The sequence below is a fragment of the Suricata suricatta genome, chromosome 4 (genome assembly GCF_006229205.1).
Source record: "Suricata suricatta isolate VVHF042 chromosome 4, meerkat_22Aug2017_6uvM2_HiC, whole genome shotgun sequence".
NCBI classification, from domain to species: domain Eukaryota; kingdom Metazoa; phylum Chordata; class Mammalia; order Carnivora; family Herpestidae; genus Suricata; species Suricata suricatta.
The window spans coordinates 11,033,457-11,055,074 of NC_043703.1; the positions used below are offsets into that span (position 1 = coordinate 11,033,457).

At 42.5% G+C, this 21,618-nt stretch overlaps 1 protein-coding gene across 3 annotated transcripts in view; it reads right to left on the bottom strand.

Moving 5' to 3' along the window:
• The window catches only part of CLYBL (citrate lyase beta like), a 253,205-nt gene that overhangs the window by 4,271 nt on the left and 227,316 nt on the right, over window positions 1–21,618 (bottom strand). Inside the window, exons 8-9 of one of the 3 annotated variants that reach the window (XM_029936484.1) lie at window positions 4,672–4,791; window positions 3,385–3,686 (exon numbers count right to left, since the gene is read on the bottom strand). In XM_029936484.1, the coding sequence (XP_029792344.1) occupies window positions 4,696–4,791 (96 nt within the window). In that variant the 3' untranslated portion in view covers window positions 3,385–3,686; window positions 4,672–4,695. Of the gene's footprint in view, window positions 1–3,384; window positions 3,707–4,671; window positions 4,792–21,618 lie in introns of those variants that run through there. The other 2 variants (XM_029936485.1, XM_029936486.1) reach the window with 2 other exon arrangements.

The following is a 21,618-nucleotide window of genomic DNA, read 5'->3' on the forward strand; positions in this document are numbered from 1 at the left end:
CCAGGCCGCGCCCCGCGGGGAAGGGACGCGAGCCTCCCGAGGGCGCGCGAGGTGCCTCCGGAGCCGCCGACCTCCGTCCCCGGGAAGGGCAGGCGGCGGGGGACGCGGACTCCGGGTGTCTCGGCCCCGCGGGCCCACGTCCTTCCGACGGGGCGCGCTGTCCGCGCTCACCGAGCCCTTCCCGTCGGAAAAAGCAAACAGTAAAACCGTGCCATTCGCTTACAAAAAATTAAAAAAGTAAGGGCTCGAGCGACAAATCTCTGGTCTTTTGCGAGATTTGTTTAAAAAAAAAAGAAAATGAAAATGAAAAAATTTTTAAATAAAAAAATTCTGCAGGCTTCAGTCTGCTTAGCTGAAACGGAGTCCGATGACAGCAAACGACCACAAAAGGCGCCAACGACGATTTCAGTTCCCTGCACATCACTTTCTTTTTGTCTTTTGGCAATTCTTATCGATTCGGAAGGAAATACGCTGCCACGTAATTGCTGGAATGTAAACAAACTACCACCCGCAACACCACCGTCGCCGTCACAAGGCAGCAAAAAGCTGCCCGGCGCCACCGCGCAAGATTTCAGGCACTAAGTTAGGTATTTTAAAGTAATTTATTTCCCATTTTGTGCGCTGTTAGCGCCTCCCTCCAACCCCCTTATCCCGATTTAAAATAAAGCGCGGAAAGGAAGATTGAGATTTTAACACTGAAATGTTGAGCTCTGTTAATTATTTTCCTCCACTTTCCCCCTAAATTGCAATGCGGAAACCTGGCGGTGGGGAGGGTCTCTGGGCTGGGAGTACGGTGTCCCGGGGCCTGAGGCGTAATCTCTGCGGGGACAGACCGGTTCGGTGCCCTTCGCTGGTATTAATATGCACAAGACCCTGCTAGTAATCTTATAACCTGTTTTGTACTGTTAATTGTCTTCTAAACTGGAAGTAAAAAACAAAAACAAAACAAAACAAAAACAAAAACGGAAGACATTTAGCTTTTCAAGATTAACGGAAACCATAAAGCCAGAAAGAATATCCTTCAAGATAAAAAGCATGTGTTCTTTTTTTATCCTCTTAAGACATTGTTAGAAAAATCTAACGTCTCCAGTGAAGGTCATTTTCCCCCTGGAACTAAAGCAGAAGTATTAACGGCTAACGTGTTAATGATAGTTAATACCAGGTATATTGTAGAAAAGGAAAAAAAATCCTACATAGTCTGTTCCATTTACGAAGCAAACTATGCAAAGCAACGAGCTACTTTCAAATTCAAATAGGAGGTGGTGAAGTCTTCTCGAGGAAGCTTTTCCCGGCCTGTCCCCGGAGGAGAGGACCTAAGGGCAGCCAGTGGTTCAATACCTGGAAATTTGAAGGGAACTGAACCCAGAGGCCTGGGAAAATCCCAACTTGTGCTAACAGACAGCGCCTGACCCCACCAGAGTTTCCCTCACCATTTCAATAAAACATGATTGTACTGATATAATCCTCTATACATTAAAATGAGGTTGTCACAGATTGTCATTAAGACCTCAGTAAAACAATGAAGACATTATTGGGCACCCCCCCTCGGGCAAGGTATTAGGGGAATAAAACAATCTACACCACACGGGTCCTATTGAGATTAATGAAAAAATTATGCAAAAAAAAATCTCAATTTCATTTTCCCATGACAGGGCTTTGCATACGTACAGCCAGCTCTGCCTTGCACCTGATGATTTATTAAACTAATCTGCGGTGATCACCACTGATGTTCTCAACTCAATCTTGTCCTGGCTCATTTTCTAAGTAATTGTTTCTCATTAGTTCTGATAATGTTTTAATAGTGTTACCCATAATTTAGCCCCCAAGAATTAATAACAAGGGGGTGATATGGCAAAGCGGCTTGTGATGAGCTACACAAAACATAAGCAGGTATGGTTTTTAATTAATCAGATTGCTGCGAGGTCCTCTTCTTGTAGTCCATTCTTAGCTGGAGGAATTTCCCAAGATCTCTGACCCCGACTAAACCCTCTTCTGGGGCTCTCAGTAGGGTTTCTGCTCAGAGCAGGACCTCAGTCCAGACTTCTCTCAAGACTGGCTCAAATGGGTCCTAGTCTCACGATCCTACCATAACCAGGCCACGGGGTTATGAGGAAAATGATAAACGCGACATTTGGGTGTCAGTTAAAGGGTGTGGTGACCCGTCAGTCCAACATGGTCAGGGGACCTAGGAACCCACGGGGCCATTGGTGACCGGGAGGCCTAGCAGCGTCTAGACCTTACTGAGGGGACTGCTATTCCCAAGGACTGGATGCCTTCACCCGGCATCTGAGGTCCCCCGAGAAGGAGGGCTTGGCTCTCTGAGCACCCCCATCTGAGGAGGCCAGCATGTAGGATTTGGGGCTTGCCTGTGTGACTGGGGTGGAGAGCAGAATGTCCGCCCTTTCATCCTGTCAGAGCCCAGACTGGGTATCTGCACCAACACGCGAGGACGCAGGGCAGGACCGGCGGTTGAAGTGGGGTCTGCCTGTAGGGAAGCCTGAACGGAGGCTTTTATTTTCCTCTTTTGTTTGCGGCAGTTCGAACACTGGGAGGAGGAGGTGTGTGTGTGCAACAGGTCCGGAAGAGAGGAGGTCTCCCCTTCCTTCTGCCTTCTGAGCAGTCCCCTGTGCTCCGAGGGGAGGGGCTGAAGCGGGCCTCTGGTCCCGGGCCTCCCCGGTGCGCACCTGACTCCCCGCCTAGGCCGGCGCGGCTGCAGCGCTGCGGGTGGTGATGGGTGCCGCCGCCTGGGGCGCTCTGCCCACTGCCTCTGTCTGCGGGCCCGAAGCCCGGGTTGGCTGGACGGCAGTCATCTCCCAACTTGGCTGAGATGCCATCTTCCTCCTTCCGGCGCCTCCACGGGAGGATGGGGCTCGCGCCTCCCTTCCTCTCCAGCTAAGGCTGGGACAGCGCAGGATGACCAAGGCGAAGGGTAACAATGCTCCCAGGAGGGGCCGGAGGGAGGGGTGCACTGAGGAGAGGAGACGCGCCGCCCAATGCAGGTCAGAACCCTAGCCTAGCACACACAGCCCAACTCACTCAGTTCAAGAGCTGTCTCCTCAGGTCCCAAATTTGGGAGTTTTAGTTGGTGTTTTAAGAATGTGTTTCCCCAGAGCCATCCTGCCTGGATCAGGCTCCGTCTGCAGGCCTGTCAGAACCAGAGCACCCCCTTCCTGCAGCGCACTGGGAGGCGGGTGAGGCAAGCTGGTGAGTGGGGCTCTCACTTTGCTTGGGTTCCATGGTGCCCTTCCTTGGATATAACCTTCAACTCTACTTCCCTCTCGGCCTTCCTGTAGGAGCTGGAAGAGGCAGGGGCAAAGCAGACCCCTCGTCCGGGCATACAGTAGGGGCCACGGAGGAAATAAACAACAAGGGTGTAGAAGGAGGTAAAAAATGAAAATCAAAAACTGTTTTCTATTTACAAATTTAAATAAACAGAACAGGCTTCCCTGCGGTGTTTGTCTAAGAGACGCAGCTTTGCTGCTGTGTAGGTCATGAAAAGGTTGGTGTAGAGTTTAAAACTTCCCATTCTGTTAATTTCTTAAAGAACAGTCGTCCAGAGTCTCAACACAAAAGCGCATGATTTAATGAGGAGCAGAAACAAAATCTCTGATTGTTGGTGTTTCAAATTTCATTGGCGTCCTCTGGCAAACACAAGTTGATCCTTCCCAGCTTCAATACCCTTTAGCCTTCAATATAAGAGCACATGCTGAATAGGGAAGAATGGCTGGTTGTTATGTTTATTTACCCTTACTACAAGCTGGGTTAACCTCTTCAAAACAGCTTTACTAAGCCCGTTAACCACACCACCCATATGACCTGCAGCAGCATCCCTAATGTGATGCAAATCTCGCAGGGGACCATATGCACCAGATCTGCCCCATTGTGTCTTCTTAGAGGCTACAAGTTTATTGCTGAGGGGGCCCGTCCCGGCCATACATTTGCAGGGGGGAATGGGCTCAATGGCAAACAGTTAAATGGGGAAATTAAGGGAGAGAATGGATGGTCTTGTATTTCTGCACATTTTTAATTGCTGGTCACCGTTGACCCAAAGCATTCAGCCAGGATGAAGGCTTTCATAGTCCTTACCTAGATCCCGTATGTATGGGTGTATCATTTGGGGAGGTGGAGGGTTAAGAATTTTGAAGATTTATTTTTTACAAGGTATCTGGATGAACAAACATGGTACTTAACTTTGCTGTGCCGTCTCATTTTATCAGATTTCTACGAGATAACCGCAACCCCTTAGTAGTTACTATTTTGTTTTTTAAAAAGACTAGCCTTAAAATTATTTACAGTGTTGAGTGAACAAATGACGGACATGGGAAACATCTAACATGAGAAATGTGAATGGAGCATACGTATTCGGGAAAGATCTGTTTCATTAAAGACCTAACATCCCCTCAGCCCATCTCTCCCCATGATTTATCTCCCTGTGAAGTCGTAAGTGCATATGAGCAACACATTCATGAGCAATAAAATCATAAGCTTGGAACCAAAAAGAAGAAAGTTCATTTTTAGAGGAATCACTGGCCAGTGAGGTAACAACAACCACAACCACACCCGTGATTACCATGAACTGTAAATGGAGGAAGGTTCCAATCTGGCATACTAACAAGTTGCCTTGAGTATACGGTTTGTCTTTAAGAAACCCACTGTATATGTTCAGCCCACCTGATGGGAGCTTCATTTAACAGATCATTTTTCCTTGATGGATGTGGCAAGCGTGACAATGTTCTGGGCTTGCTTCAGTAATGGCATGTCGATCATACTCCCTTGGAAAGTAAAGGCTCCCTGGAAAACAGAGAATACAAACTTCCTAAAAGAATGTTCAGAAATTATAGGCTTCCTTTCTGTGCGCACTTGTACAACAAGGACATTTTAGATTCCACCTGAATTATATTGACTTTCCCACCCAACTTTTGAGAAAGCCAAAGTAAATTACAGGGGAAAGATTTCTTTTTTCTTCCTAAATGGGGGGGAGCCCTTCAGCATTTTAATGGAGAGGGAAAGCATCACACAGAAGGTATTTGAAACTGTTCATTTAACTCTTGAAATCAGGCAGAAAACTATGGAAGGAAAATGCAAATACTTCCTTATATAGTTTTGAAATAGCGCATAGAACTTTAAAAATAGTAACGTGCTCTGGTAACCAAATCTTCTTTGAAAAAATAACTATATGAACAGGTTAGTGGCAAAATGGTTCCTGCTTGTAACACAGTTGAGGGGTAACGCTATTATGCGATGAGAAAATGTGAGGTAGGGTTGCACTGAATGAAAAAGGGCTCCTCTGTTGGTACGCACATGCAGGAGAGGACGAGGACCAGGCACATGAGCCTGTAGCAAAGGAGTCACAGGTCTATTGAATGATGAGTGTGGAAAGAATCTCCGAGCTCTCCCAGTTTATCCCCATTTTTCAGATACATGTTCTTTTAAACTTCTGCAAATAGTTACTGAGTATGTCATGTGATCTAGGTCCTGTTCTAATGAGGAAACTGAGGCCCAGAGTAGGGAAGTGATTTTCTAAGGTCATGTGACTAGGAAGAGTTTGAGCTGGAGCTAATACTTGGGTTATCAGAACCTCAAGCCTTTATCAGAGACCCCCATATTAAGATAACGAGGAAGTGTCTTTACTGTACCAGACAAAGAAAGAGTAAGTGGGCGGAAGGCAGTAAGCCCAGAATCTGAAGTTAATGGCTGGTTACTTAAGTTCTTTTAATCACTTCTTTTTGCCGTTTACAATCACAACTCTTCTTAAGTCTCCTTCCTTCCACCTGTTGGCAAGGATGCTGGTGGACTGCGGCAATAGTAGTCCTTGCTGATGGTCTGTCTGCATATACTGCCATCTGTTTCTGGAGTTCACAAGTACCACCTCTGAACAGTCAGTGTTGTCATTATTCAGGAGTTCTGGAATAACTCTTCTGGTCTCTCTGGAAACCCTTATCTCCCCAAATGACAAGAGTTACATGTAGGGTGGAGATTTAAAAAGTGGCAGGAGATCCTTAGCAATGACTTTGGAATTTAGTTTTCAATCAAGAGAGATTTAAAAGCCACTGGGATTAGAGGTTTAATCAGTGGTACCTGACCTTCTCAGCCTTAGAATCCGATTCCTATGAACACCTGTGTTGGTCTCAAATCCTGTACCTGAAGTCATTTTCCAACCCTCTCATTTTTACTATTTATATCTCCAGACTGACTTTTGCCTAATTTCATTCAGCCGAGAGCTAATTTTGGCCATCTCTGTAACCGTGATGATTTTTTATGAATTCAGTTAGAAGTTCCAAGGATGTTCCATGGGTTAGGATGGCACGTGAAATCAGGGTGTGGGACTCAGGCTGTTTTACAAGGCAAATTCTAGTTTTCTCATTGGAGTAAATGACGAAGACCAAAGGCCTCCTGGTTATCCGCCTACCCAGTGGACTACGGCCCTGTAAAACAGCACATCTGTCCTGCTAAGGTTTAACTAATAGGCTGGAGAGATGAAATTAGAATAGATGCACATGAAATCAAAACGATGCACAGAGAATCAAAATGACGGCCTTGGGTTTATGCCATTTTCCCAAATCTGTTTGGGTTCCACACGCACATCGAAGATGCAAAATATTTCATGGAGATCATTTCTTTTACGGTGGCAGATTTTGCTTGACTTCATTAAGCTTAAGCTGAAAAACAAAGTTCAACATTTTTGTGCTTTGTTTCCTTCGTCTCTGCAAATTGAGGATTTTAGTGTTAAGAATTAGCTTGCTTAATACGAATATTCTCCTCCTTTCGCTTATCGACCTACAATATGGTTGGCTTTTTAAAATATAAGGTTCCACATGTGAAATGTGAATGGTCTGTTGGTCAGGATTTGGAAGAATGCAGTTTGTCAACAGTTACTTGGATCTGTGGGAAGGTTTGAAACAGCCCTTAATGAATGATTATAGATAAGTCTCCATTTCCCAGCCCAGTGCTTTCCTGAGAAATTAGCACACTATTTCAAAAAGTATAGAAAACCTCCATCAGCTTGAAGATTCAGACTCTCATTTGTTTGAAAATGCCTTTATACAGTAGCTTATTCATAACTACTTTAACGACTACAACAATAATAACAGCTGTAATTTTTCGAGCAGTTGGTACATCAGAGACGGTGCCAGAGACTTGACATGCTTTATTTCAGGTACCGCTCATAACAACAGTGTGAGGTCGATACTCTTATGCAACCCCATTAAAATTTTCCTTTTCTTTTTAATTGTGGTAAAAACATATAACATAAAATTTATCATCTTAACCATTTTTAAACATACACTTTAGCAGTGTTAAGTATATCTGCATTGCTCTGCAACAGGTCTCCAGAAATGTTTCATCCTGCAGAACTGAAACTCTGGCTCCATTAAACAACTTGCTCCCATCCTCACAGCCACCGTTCTATTTCATTTCTGTTAAGTTTCGTTTCTATCCTCATTTTACAACTCAGGGAGCTGGGAACAAGGAACTTAAGAAACTTATAGATGCCTGCCCTCTGGCCAGTGAGTATAAGACTAGACTAAAAGCTAGCTGTAGGGGCACCTGGGTGGCTCAGTCAGTTAAACGTCTGGCTTTGACTCAGGTCATGATCTCACTGTTCGTGGGTTCCAGCCCCGCGTCGGGCTCTGTGCCAACAGCTAGCTCAGAGCTTGGAGCCTGTTTCGGATTCTGTGTCTCCCTCTCTCCCTGCTCCTCTCTCACTCATGCTCTGTCTCTGTCTGGAAAATAAATAAACTATATTAAAAAAATAAATAAAAGCTAGCTGTAGCTGGTCCAAAGCATGTGCTCCCGGCTTATACTCTTAGGCTTACTGATAGAAAAGTGTTCTTCTGACCAGTGGGATCAGAATCAGACAGGGATGATAGGGGACGTGTCTTGTTAAAATACATACAGGAACTGATCCTATATTGTTTGATGCAGAAGGCTGGTGGGTGAAGGGTTGGCCAGAATTCTCTCATGATTCTGAGGCACAATCAAGTTGGAGAAGTTCTGTGTTTTAGTTCCCCTGCTTAGAAAAAGGCTGGGGTGGCTGGGTGGCACAGTCAGTTAAGCATCCAACTTCAGCTTAGGTTGTGATCTCACGGTTCATGTGTTCAAGCCCTGCATCGGGCTCTGCACTAACAGCTCAGAGCCTGGAGCCTGCTTGGGATTCTGTCTCCCTCTCTCTCTGCTCTTCCCCCATTTGGGTTTTCTTCTCTCTCTCAAAAATAAATAAACAAACATTAAAAAAAATAAAAGAAATAGGCTGAGACACCTGGGTGGCTCAGTCGGTTAAGTGTCCAACCCCTGATTTTGGCTCAGGTTTGTGGGTTTGAGCCCCACTTCAGGCTCTGTGCTGACAGTGCGGAGCCTGCTTGGGATTCTCTCTCTCTCTCTCTCAAAAATAAATAAATAAATAAATAATTAAATAAATAAATAAACTGTAAACAAATTGTTATAAAAAAGAAAGTAGGCCCACTTTGATATGGATACGATCTGATCCGTGCCGTCAAGGAGGAGAGTGCTGGAGGAGACAGGAAAGAAAAGAAGCAGGTGCCATAAAATGCACCAAGAATTAGAGAAAAGGACAGTTGTAGAGCAAGAGAGATCTGAGGCTCTGAAGTCACTGCCATGCTTATCCGCTCAGGCTCACGTTTGCCAGTGTGCACGGCTCACACAAACAGGATATTGTGTACCTAGCACACGTCCCGCATTTCCTGCTAGAAGGCTGGTGGGTAAAGCGTTGGCCAGGAATTCTCTCATGATTCTGAAGCACAATCAAGCTGTATGCAGTGGACTTTTATTCAATGATTACCTATTATTTGTTGTAATAAATCACTGGTCAGTCACTTTGGCACATTTTACTACACACATGTTTAGAGTTTCAGGCTCCTGAAAGTAGAGTATCATCTTAGCATATGTGTTATCTGCATGGCAAAGAAAAAATTACTATTGGGCTAAGTTTTTTTTTTTTCCTTTTTTAAGTTTACTTATTTATTTTGAGAGAGAGAAAGAGAGAGAGAGAGAGAGAGAGAGAGAGAGAGAGAGAGAGAGAAAACACACACAAGTGGAGGAAGGGCAAAGAGATGGAGAGACCGAATCTCTAGCAGGGTCTGCACGGTTAGCACATAGCCTGATGCGGGACTTGAGCTCATGAACTCATCAGATCAGGCCCTGAGCCCAGATCAGGATTAACTGACTGCTCTACTTGGGTGTCCTGGGCTGTAGTTTTTCTAACAACTCAGTCACTGCCTGCTGGTAAGACGGCCACTGAGATAACATGAACCTTACCAGACCCGGAAGTCCTTCATGAGGGAGACTCTGACTTACAGTCAGATAGCAAAGGTATTGATGACGGTGGTGGCGTGTTGACAACAGTGATCACGTTTCTAGGAAATACTCGAACATTTTGATTTCCGGCACCGAACACTTGAGGATGTTTTCTCTAGAGCGCTGAAAGGGTAATTTACTAGAAACACAGATTGATCTAATTCTTTTCCTACTCACTCTATTTTCACATAACATCTCTGAGCATTCAGGGAGCTCCCTCTGACATTCCAGTGATGGTGGTGCCCCACTGGCACAAATGATGACATTTGAGTATAGCTGTCACAGTCCTTTTTTTTTCCCAGGGAGGCGTTCTACCTGTATGACTCTACGCCTAGTGCCCAGAGAAATATTTACCTCAGGGCAGTTCCCAGTGAATTCCTAAAGCTTTTGTCAGCCTTGGCCATTACGAAATTTTTCTTCAAGATCTTGGTTGTGGCCTCTATTTGCTCAAATCGGAGACCCAGCATGGCCTGTGATTAGCTCTTCCTCCCTCACAGAGTCAGCTGCTCCTCCCTGCTCCTCAAAGAGGCAGAGGATGACGCTCCAGTGAGGCGTTCTGATGGACACTGTTTCACTCTCTTTCCGGTTTTTCAACCTATCACCCTTGCCAGGTCCTAGTATGGTCTTGGTCTCCTCATGACTCAGTTATGACATTCCTTTTAAGGATGTTAGTTTGGTTGCCAGGTGCCTACAGCCCCACGGGGAGGTCTCACTGAGAGACTGCTGGGACACTTACTGGGCAGGTGCACCTTCCTACTTGGGATCATCTTGTTACTTTTCTAATACACTGGACAAGACCATCCATTTGCTTTGGTCCCGCTGGGCTTACAAAATCAAGAGTAATCTCCTTACCAGGGCCCCCCCCTGAGGAGACTGGACCCTGCCTGTGTTCTCAGCCTTGTCTCCTGACAATCTAACCGCCCATCCACCCACACACTCACCCTCTTCTCTACCTTTCCCATATGCTCTGTTCTCTGCTCCCAAGCACTTCTCCTTGTCTGTTTTATAAACTCCTCATCCTTCAAAATATCAGAAGATGTCATGTCTATGAAGTGTTTCTAGACTTCTCTGGTAGGGCTGATCTCTCCTTTTTCTTTTTTTTAAATTTTTTAAAGTAAACTCTATACCCAATGTGGGCCTCAAACCTACCACTTTTAGTTTAAAAGTCACAGGTTCTAGGCCCCTGGCTGGCTCAGTCAGTACAACATGCAATTCTCTCTTTTTTTTTAAATTCTTTAATGTTTATTTATTTTTGAGAGACAGAGACAGAGCATGAGTGAGAGAGGAGGAGAGAGAGAGGGAGACACAGAGATCTGAAGCAGGTTCTAGGCTCTGAGCTGTCAGCACAGAGCCCGATGCAGGGCTTGAACTCATGAACTGTGAGATCACGACCTGAGCCAAAGTCAGACGCTTAACTGATTGAGCCACCCAGGTGCCCTGAGCATGCAATTCTCGATCCTAGGGTCATGAGTTCAAGCCCCATATGGGGTACAGAGCCCACTTAAAAAATAAGAAAGAGTCACACGCTCTACCGACTGAGCCAGCCAGGTACCCCTCACCTTCCTTTCTTTATACAGCCTCTCATTACAACTCTTGTCACACTTAATTGTAATGACCTGTTTACACTGCAGTCTTTCTCACTAAGCTGTGAGACTCCTGAGGGAAGGGGCCATGCCCAATACACCTTTGAATCCTCAGAACCCAGTACTCAGAACATGGTTTTGCGTGGAGCTTGGCTCTTTTCTGGGGCTTGAGTTGGAGGACTGAGGGAGAGTGATATGGGAAGATGCTATATCTCTCTTACCCATTTCCTCTCCTTCATCTGTAAGTATCTTTCTGTGCCATGTGGTCTTTCCCTGGTCTGGTGACACCACTGGTCCTTTGGCTAACATTTGCTGAATCTCTGGTAGGACACAGTGACTTACTCAACAAATGTGATGTTAAGTTGGGGTCAGGTTAACTCATGCAAATGACCTAACAGTTCAAGTGCAAACAAGTCTGTCACATTTGTAGCAAGCACTTAAGGACTGAAGAGCTACAGAGAAACAGAGCCACCAAAATGGAGGTACGTTTAAAGTCAGGTTTTGGGTGCTTGGGGTGCTCAGTCAGTTGAGTGTCCAATTCTTGATTTCAGCTCAGGTCATGATCCCAGTGTTGCGTAGTGGGATCGTGTTCAGCATGGAGCCTGCTAGAGATTTTTTCTCTCTCTCTCTCCCTGTCCCCTCCATCCCTGTCTTGCTTGTGCACATGCACTTCCTGTCTCCCTCTAAAAAAAATGTCAGGTTTAGAAGGTCAGGCATGCCAAAGGACCAAGAGAGGGTGGGTGGGTGGGGGAAACTGAGAACAGCACGTAGAGACAAACAGGTGGGGTTGGCTTTCTCTGTTCTGCAAGAGCTTCCCATGCCTCTGGTCACCAGTAATTCAACAGGTCAAGCAAAATGGAGGATCACAGTATAAGGTACCGCATCTGTCTATGGCTGAATGGGATTCTCGAGCATTAAGGAAAGGAAGCCTAATCCAGCCTAAAATTAACAGGGATGATCGCTGGTTCAGTTACTCATTAGCTGCTTGACTTTCCATGTGACAAGGCACAAGACAGCCTCTGCTTGATGAAGCTGGACTGGAAACCACTGGAATCCCTCTGTTCTTGATGCATGCCCTGGTAGACCCCAAACTTGCTCCTTCTTGGACCCTGAGAGGAAGAGATTGAATGACCTGTTCCTTTCCTTTATTCTGGGCATTTTCCCTCTAAGGGGGATCTCGGGAACCAACAATGGGGAAGCTAAGAGCTGGCCTGGTCCAGCTTTGTTTCTGAATGGGACCATCCTAGAGGGGTTGACCTGGGCACCAGAGGAGGGGGCTGGAGTTAGGGGAAGGATGTTCATTCTCCCTTGGGGAGGAAATACGAAGACTCCCTAGCAACTGTAGCCAATACTCTAGTTAACCATAGTCCTTAGAAAGCCTGTAATATTCATTTCCAAGCCAAAACTTGGAGGTGTGCAATCTTACCAGAAAGACCTATTGCCAAAAAAAAAAAAAAACAAAACCCCAAAAAAACCAAACAGATTTCACTGAATAGTACTTTATGATTTTACAAAACATTTCAAAGACATTTTCTCAATTTCAGGAGAGAGGGCATGGTACTTTCTGTTTCTCAGATGCAAAAGCCAGTTCAGATTTAGTTCACCTTTTTAAAGGTTTATTACCCTAAATCCCAGATTCTTCCCACTAAGTGGTGTACCCTAAAGTATGACTGGTAACAGCAGTCCCTGACATAATTACAGAAAAATATTTAAATACAAAAAATTTAGTATATATACTTTTTATATAATATATGTTTAAAGTTTTAAATTTTGATGTAATTTATAAAAAAATAACTCATAGCTATCTAAGCTTATTTCAGAGATATTATTACTTAGGATGAGGCTGAAAAAAATGGACTATAGGTAAGGTGCAAATAAGCAAATATGTGAAAATGTAATTAAAATTTTTAAAAAATTAATGTTTATTTTGAGAGAGAGAGCGAGAGTGCACATGAGCAGAGGAGGGGCAGACAGAGAGGGGGAGAGAGAGAATCCCAAGCAGGCTCTGTGCTATTTGTGGAGAGCCCAACGTGGGGCTCCAGTTCAAGAACCAGGAGATCATAACCCGAGGCAAAATCAAGAGACAGACGCTTAACCAATTGAGCCACCTAGGTGCCCTGGAAATGCAATGTCAATAACCAAATTTGGGAACAACTATAATATATTTCCGTCCTGAATTTCCACTTGACAGTATAATTATTATGGTATCAGAAATACTGAAGGATATTTTCAATGAGAAAAAAATCAATAATAAATATGTGAATGATGTTTTAAGTTCTCAGAAAACCTAAAGCATTTGTAAGAAAGATTACAGGAAGTGACATTTGATCCTTTTATGTGCTCTGGGTAACAGTAACCCTTTGCTAGATGTCTTTCAAAATTGGCATTAAGGGAGTAAAAGAATTTTTCTGAAGACTTGGGAAGTAGAGAACATGTTTTTCTTATTTTAACACCTACATTGTAGTGATAATTTGATTGATATTTTAATAATATTTTGAAATAAAATTCAATAGCCAATTCCTGCTATGGTCAGAAAATTTAGATGCTAATGTAGCTCTACGGAAATTTCTAAAAGTTCAACTGAAGTCATTCAACATGGTCGACAATGACAGATTGTCAGAATTCTGACAGATGACATTCCACGGGCTTTGGCGGGGAAGCCCTTTAAATGATTCCTAAGAATGGAGTAGTTGGAGTATCTGAAGGGGGTTAGTTACCATCTGGGGAGTGCAGTGACAATTCAGGCCTGCTGAACTGCTTGGGAAGGTATCTCGGTCCCTGCCTCACGCACGGCTTTAGAAGGGGCATGGGGTGTTGGGGATCCTGAATCTTGGACAACCTATTGGATTTATTTTCCGATTTCTGAAAGGTGAAAAAGCCTGGAAATGCTGCCTCCTTTCCTCCATCTTTTCCCCTGCAGCTCTCTGTAGGAACACAGGGCCCAGAACCAGCAGTGGGGCATGGAAGGCGGTGCCCTGTGTGGTCCCCAGGGCACTTCCACCAGCCAGGGCAGTCGTGGCCCAAGAGGACACCAAGGATCACTTGTCCAGGCAGCCCTTCTGTGACTTTCCACCAAACAGAAATCGGCAACTCTCCAGGATGGGTGCACACAGATACATACAGAAAAAGAGTCTTGGTTCTCTCGTTGAAGGCACCTTGGTGCAGAGGTTAGGAATATGGGCTCTTGGGTCAGCTGTACCTGGAACCCAAGCTTTGCCTTTTCCTAGCTGAGTGTGATCCACAGCAAATCATGTTACTTTTCTGAGCCTCAGTTTCTTCGCCTGTAAAGTGGGGATGATAATACCTCCCTTAGAGAAGTGTTTTGAGAATTAAGTAAAATTATGTAGGCGACGGCCTGTCCTGCAACATGGGAGCTGCCATTGCTGCCACCATGACTATTCCTGTCACCACTGTTGTGACTGTCTTCTCTGAGCCTGCTGCCACTAGCCCAGCCAATGCTGTCACCTTGACCTAATGGCTACTGCTACCACCACAATCACTGTTATTCCTGCCACTGCTATTGTTGGCCAGAGAGGATTTAATTCCACTTATCACAGAAGGGTGTAGTGAGGTGTACAGTATTTGAATTGTAATAGGATTTTACGACTTCAGAGTAGCTTTGAGAGTTCTGAGGGACATCAACATTCTGGAGGGTGCAATGAGTAGGGCCAACTCATGCCTGAAGGCTCCTGCCCCCTCTAAACTGTCCATGATAGACTGAATTTGTCCCTTTAAGAAACTAGACTCAGGGGTGTGACAGAATCTGACACAGCATCAGTATTTGAAAACAAATACACTTAAAAGAACTCAAAAGCTTAGACTATCAGCTGAGGAGATACTAATCAAAAGCAGGTGACCTGAAAGCGGGAGGAGGCAGTCAAACAGGACGGGGTTTCCAGCAGCAGAGAGCAGGAGAGGGAGGACTGCCAGCAGGGGCAAATGGCCCGGTACGTTTATATAAAAAGGAGGAAATTCCCCAGAATGTGGAAACTGACTGAATGTAAAATGAGTAGACATCATTAACATTCTGCTTTTTAAAAAGGCGGCATGAAATCACTTAGCTTTAGCCTTGCATGGAAATAGAAACACTCGTGTTATACTCCGGTAAGGTTATTTGGGGGCTTTACCCAGTTTTAGGAGGCTGGAGGAGAAAAGAAGAGACAGTGGAAGTCTTGCGCGATGAACCCGGCTAGGAGGCAGAGGCGGCTGGACAGGAGGGAGGAGAGCAGAGGTGAATGTTCGGGTCAATTATCCTAATATGGGACCAGTCCTGAACGTCTACTTGCCCAGATGGAGGGTCTCAGTGGACCAGAGCCATTCTTATTTCACAAACAGATAGGGGAGATCAAAGGTGCCTTCGTTTTGAAATTCTTCTCTCAGAGCCCACGAAATGTAGGCTGCAAGATGTATCTTTAAAATATTCAGGCAGGTTGATCAGATGCGGACGGCCAACTCTTTATTTTAAATTACCTTTTGACAAGGAAATTAGAGAAACCTGGCCAAGCATCCACGTGGAAAGCTGCCTACCAAAGTGAAGCACTTGGATGTATAAGCGTATTGCAATCTACAGGAGTTTCCACATTTCTAGCACATTAGAGGTTGTACTTAATTTTCTGGATTTTTTTATAGCTTTATTGACGTATAATTTGCATACTGTAAGATTCACTCATCGTTAAGTGTACAATGGGGTGATTTTTAGTAATTGTAGAGAGGTCTGCAGTCCTCAGCTCCATCTCAGATTCTTTTCCAACCAGAAATCTTACTTGACAGTAGTTTTATTTTAACAGTGAATTCAACATGTAAACATTTTAATTTAATTTAGAATATTTTATGTCATATATAAGCTGGTATTGCCTATGAGAAAAGCAGAGAGTGGAAGTCATTTTAGAGCAGCTTGTAACCAAGAGCAATAATGTTAAACTTCGTCTATTTTATACCCTGTTTGGCTCAGTCTTTCTTTGGAAAATACGTCTCAATGAATTAACGTTAACTGAAAGCCACTTAAACTGTAAAGACTTATTAAAATATAACTGATGAACAATGATGAAATAACTGATGAAAATATTTTCTTTCAGTTCTAGAAGGGAACAGAAGGTCAGTATGATACAAACTGTTAAAAGTACAGCAAGAATTTCTTTTTAGCACTGTCAGAAGCTTAGAAACTAGTTTGCTAAATAGTATATACAAATGTATATTGCAAACCTATTTCTGTCCAAGATGCTGTGGGGAGGTACTGACTCAGCAGACAGAATTCTTTACCCTCTAGGGTGGTGGTGAGAAATTTGCCTACTTTTTCATTCAGGTCCACTAACCTAAAAAAAGGATTTGTAGAAATTCTTGATTTATATTTTTTACTAAAATAAAAATTCCATTTGCCTGCTTTTAATATAAAAAGATTTATAAAATTCCTTAAGTACAACAAAAAACTCAAAGAATGCTCTGAACTTTTTTATACAATCAGTTAGAGAGAAGGCAGTGGATGGATGGTGGCGGGGTGTGGAGATGATGTGGTAAAGAGAGATAAAGAAATAGAGGAAAGAAAAGAGAGAATCAAAAAGAGATAAAAGAGGAAACAAGTAAGAATTCATGGAAAGGAAAAACGAGGAAGGAACAGGAAAGCCCATACATAGAGTACACACAGACAGACCCACACACACAAAAAGAGAGAAATACTCGACAAGGAAAAGAAGAGAGAAGATACCGAAGGAGTAAAACCATCCTTTCATGGCCCGTATTTGGATCTTGCTATTAAAGACACTGATAGCCGTGTGTGTTTGTGCGACCACAGGTGTGAGTGAGAACAGGACATTGGGAACCTGTCCTTCGAGCGAGATGAAACGGGGCTCAAGGCGAGATACGGCTTCTTTGCCAAAGGCTCCCAGTGTAGCTCGGAGAGTTTCCAATCTACGCTGGGAGATAGAATGAAAGATGACTAATAAAACAGAATGGGGTGTGCGGTGATCAGAGCAGAGAAGTCTTTCTGGGGCAGGACAGAATTGAGAAGGAGGGCGCCATGTGGGGAACCAGGCAGGGAGTGCTGGGAAGGCACACAGATACTCTGTGCTCTTTCCCTCCTCATCAGTTTCTGCTCAGGCAAGAAAAAAAAAAGTGTATGAATAAGAAAAAGATACTAATGTGAACTAACCAAATTCACATTTTGTTTGTGACTGAATACTTTCAAGGCTCTGTCTAGTTTTGGTCATTAGCCTGGGGTTCACTGTGACCCAAGTGAAACCACACTGATGCCAACTATGTTCGTATCTTATAAAGTTTGCCCTAAATTCTGGTTGGGGCTCTATCACCACCTTGGCTGTGAGTGACCTCAGGTAGCTTCTAAACCCTTACGGAGTCTCAGTGTATTAAGCTGCAAACTGAAAGGACTTAACTAGAAGATTTCTGAGATTTTATCCAACTAAAAGAATTATATTTTTAATTGAAATTGAGCAAAAAAAATCTTGAGAATATAAATCAGAATAGAAATATTTTGATTAAAATATCCCTAAGAACATGCTATAAATTAAGGTAGAAGCAAACAACTTTAAAAATCATCAGATTTAACCTACATATACAATCTCTTATCCTCTAGTATTGAATCATTTGCCACTAAAACTATGAAATAGGATCTATCAACACCAGAATTGTATTGCCTTGATTTAAATGTTTAGAAATCTGCAATTTGTTGTGAATCATATCAATCTTGATGTCCTCATTGGCAGACTCTCAGCTTTTTAAAAAATTTGAGTTTCTAACATCAAAACTATGTCATATAATTCTAAAAATATTAAGTGAACAAGGAAATAAAGGGAACTATGTAATAACTACGCATCTCAGAACTATGGTTATGTTCCTTCATCTTTCATTTTCACTAGATATCACTCAGTTCTGATTTTCGTATTCCTGCTTACAAATAAAGGGGGAAAGGCTGTGGGTGGTGGGACGCATGGGTGTGGGAGGGTACACTGTTGTCTATTAATGGAATCAACCCTTTCAGCTGACAAAGACAACAACCAAATCTTTAGATGGTTTATTTGATCTGCGTGAAAGAGTGGCAGTGGGATTTCTGGCACTTGAATAAGCGGAAACAATATTTTTGGCTAGAGAGACTTCTGAGTTCTCTCAGGGAGTCTTCTAGAAGGCCATCTGGCCCAAACAGTATTTCTTTTGTAAAGCCCTGCATTTGGAAACACAAATGAAAGGTGTATGAGCCGCAATCAGATACCTATGAAAATAATTTGCTTTCAGTATGTGGAGGGAGGGGGGATTATTCTTTGTAATTCTCTAGATGACAAGACTTACATGAGGGGAAAAAAGTCTTTATTAAGATATAAATTTTCAATATATTCTAGCAGAGGGTTTGCTTATTAATGTAAATGTATTAATTTGCATTCGTTTTCTCGCGAGCGAAATTAGAATGTTTCAGTGATGTTTACAGTTGTTATGCCAAGTGGCGACCTTGTTTTTGACTTTTATAATTGTTAACTGAACCTAGATTTTAGAGAGGAACATTTCCCTTCCTTGATTTTTAGCCAGCTTACGAAGCTGTAACAAATGAAAAATAACGAACGAAGAAGTTAAATGAAATCCTTCCCAAACAAAATGAAGCACCTATGATCATGACATGAGTAAGACTGAAAGTGACGCACAGCCGTATTTGTGGTAGGATACTTCAGAAACAGGAGTATTCTAGCAAAGCATCTTTAAAATCTATCACATGTAATATACTTCGCTATTCTTTCACATTTTTCTGTTAGAGTCTCCATTTATAAAGAAATGGTAAATTCTTATATTAAGATATCCTAGGATTACCTATCAATCATTTCCTTTAGCTGTCATTTTTGCCCAAGAAGAAATGAATACAAAAAGAGAAAAAAATTTAGCACTGAGTTTATAATCGAGACATGAAAAATATGCTATCATAATACATGAATGTATATATTACATAAATATTTATACTTAACATGTAAGTTATATAGTATATAACATGACAAACTATTTGCTTGAGATGTTATTTCAGTTATCCAATTTTTATACTATATGCAACTTTTAGTTGATTAAAAAACATCCTATTTTTAATAAGCAATTCTAAATTCAGTTCTGAATGGAGAACTTTCAAATAGGGGAATTGCCACTGTTACGGGAAAAATGACAACAGAAATAAAATTAACCTTTAAGGAAATCCTTTATAAATTTAAAATAAATCACATGGAAAGCAATTTATCCTGGCTACAGTTTCTACCAAATAATTTGAAGCTAAAATATTTTTCTGGAAGGATGGGAGACTCAAGTTTGATTAATATTGCAGATATGTCTCATGACTCATGTCACTAAGTTAGACATATTTTAGCTTATGGGAATTGAAATAGGAGCATAGAGTATTATGAAATGTTTAAGCTTTTTCCAACAGATTTTAATAAGATAAGCATGAGTCCCTACTGTCAATCTATAGCCTAATTCTTATTAGTGGGTACTGCTGTGCCAGACAAAAGTCTTTAGTAGCCTGTAAATATTTATAGTTTCCTGAAACAAAGCAGTCACGAGTATCATTGCCCCAAATGGTACCATTATGTCAAATGGTTACAGATTATACAAGTAGATTATTATTTTTTTAATGTAAAGTGTTTTTTACCTGACATTAGACCAAGGGGACATCAGACTGTATTTCCTAAGAACTTCTAATTAAAATAAAACAACAAAAAATTCGTGACACCAAATCAAACACTGAACTCCAGTAATTTATCTACTTGTGATCTAAGGATTCCCACAAATTTTGTTGTTTGGAAGGGACAGAAGAAAAGATAGAGCTTTTAATTTTGAAAATAATTATTATAGTTATAGAACAAGAATAAATATTATTACTGTAGAAAACACAAATGACCCAGCATTACCTGTGAACTTCAGCTAGGACTTTGGTCTCCTGGCAGAATAGAATTTAAATATAATTTAAGCAGAAGTAGAGCAAAGCAAAAATATATAATTTTGCTTTCTTGGGTCATTTCTACTTAAAAACATTACTTGAATGAAATTTTCATCGGACCAGGGAGAAAAAGGTCTGTTGGAAATTTATAGCTGTCTCACTAGGACACGAACTATCAGTTTCTCATAGTTGAAAGAGTCACCTGTGCTTTGGACAAAATATCCGAGGGTATATGTTTTCATCAGTGATTCACACTCAAAATAAAACAGATTAGATGTTTGTTGGAAGCAATACTTTATACAATTGAACAACCTATTTATACTAAATCTTTACAAACAGAACGCACATTATTTAAACCCCAAGACCCTTCAAGACCCAGAGTCACCTACCTGCAGACCCAATTTTTGTGACCAGCCAATTTATAGGCAAAGTGAAAGAAACATGCGAACAGGATAAAATAACCATATGTCCCCACTGGAAGCCCCATTACTCGAATCATTTAAACCTTGCTGGACAAAGCACCAGGAGAATTTGCTGTAGGAAGCAAGCCCATAGCAATGGGGCAGGGAGGAAATGACCTAATGTAAGTCTCCCTTCTGCTCTCATTTCTGCGGCTCTGGGTTAAGAAAAGCTGTCCTGTCACACTGTTGTGAAAACTTACACTCCAACAAGAGAGCAGTTCTTAGTAAAAGAAAAAAAAAGATAAAGAAAGAAAAGCCAGTTCAGAATTTAACATTTAAGTTGCCACCATCAAAAGGCAAGGACACTTGGGGACAATTCTGCTTGGGAACAACACTTTTAAGATAAAACAGCAAAGTGTTGTTTTTTGCTTTCATTCAAGAACTTACATGCCAGCAAAAGAGTATGTGTCTAGTTTGAATTTTGCTTGCTGGCTACCGAGATTTAGGGTGCCCTCTTGCACACTGCAGCTGCCTACAATGCCAGTGGTACCCCCTGATGTGACCCAACGTGAAACCCAGGGTAGATCGTGAACAGAGGCCATTTGACCCAGGGAACGCCCCTTGGTCTGCCATCTTGGCGACCCATATCTTGCCTCAGTTTATTATTTTGGTAGGAAATATTTATTACATGCATATCCTCAGCTGGCAGAAGAAACACACAGAGAGGTGTGGAACATTCAGTGACTGTCTGCATAGTCACAGGCAGGAGAAGGGAGTGGATGGAGTTATTTGCATGTATGAATGGAAAAGCACATGGCTCTTCTCTTAGGTAAATATTTATGTATATTCCTGGAGCACCTGGGATTTGGAGTCCAGATATAGAAATGAACATACAATGCAATGTCAGCTTCGAAGTACTTTTCTATAAACTGCAGTGTTTCTCCAGTAGCCACTCCTGATTTGAAGTCACAGAAGTCTATCTATCCTGAAATTGGTGTCAGTCCAAACGGGATGTTTCCAACATCATACATTTGCCTTTGGATTTTAAGTGCAGGTTTGTGCAAAGACAAGCCTGTGAGTGTGTGAGGGTGAGTGTGTGCAAGGTCAGAGCTGAAGGCAGGTATCCATAATGTGAGGGAGGGAGTGACCCACTTAATACTGTTACCCTCGTTTCTAAGTCCGGGGATTCTTAGGTGTTTTTACTGCCAGTGAAAAGTGTTAAGTGGTACCTCTCACACTGATGTCACCAGTTCACCACCCAGAGTCAGTTTTGTCTTTTTTTCTTTTTTGTAAGGGTACTGTTTAAGATTTAAAACCTTGGTAATGTTTCAACATTCTTTCTCCCCTAAGTACTTTTGTGTCGTAGGTATTAAAACTCCACTCCTTACATAAGTAACAAGGCTGAGTA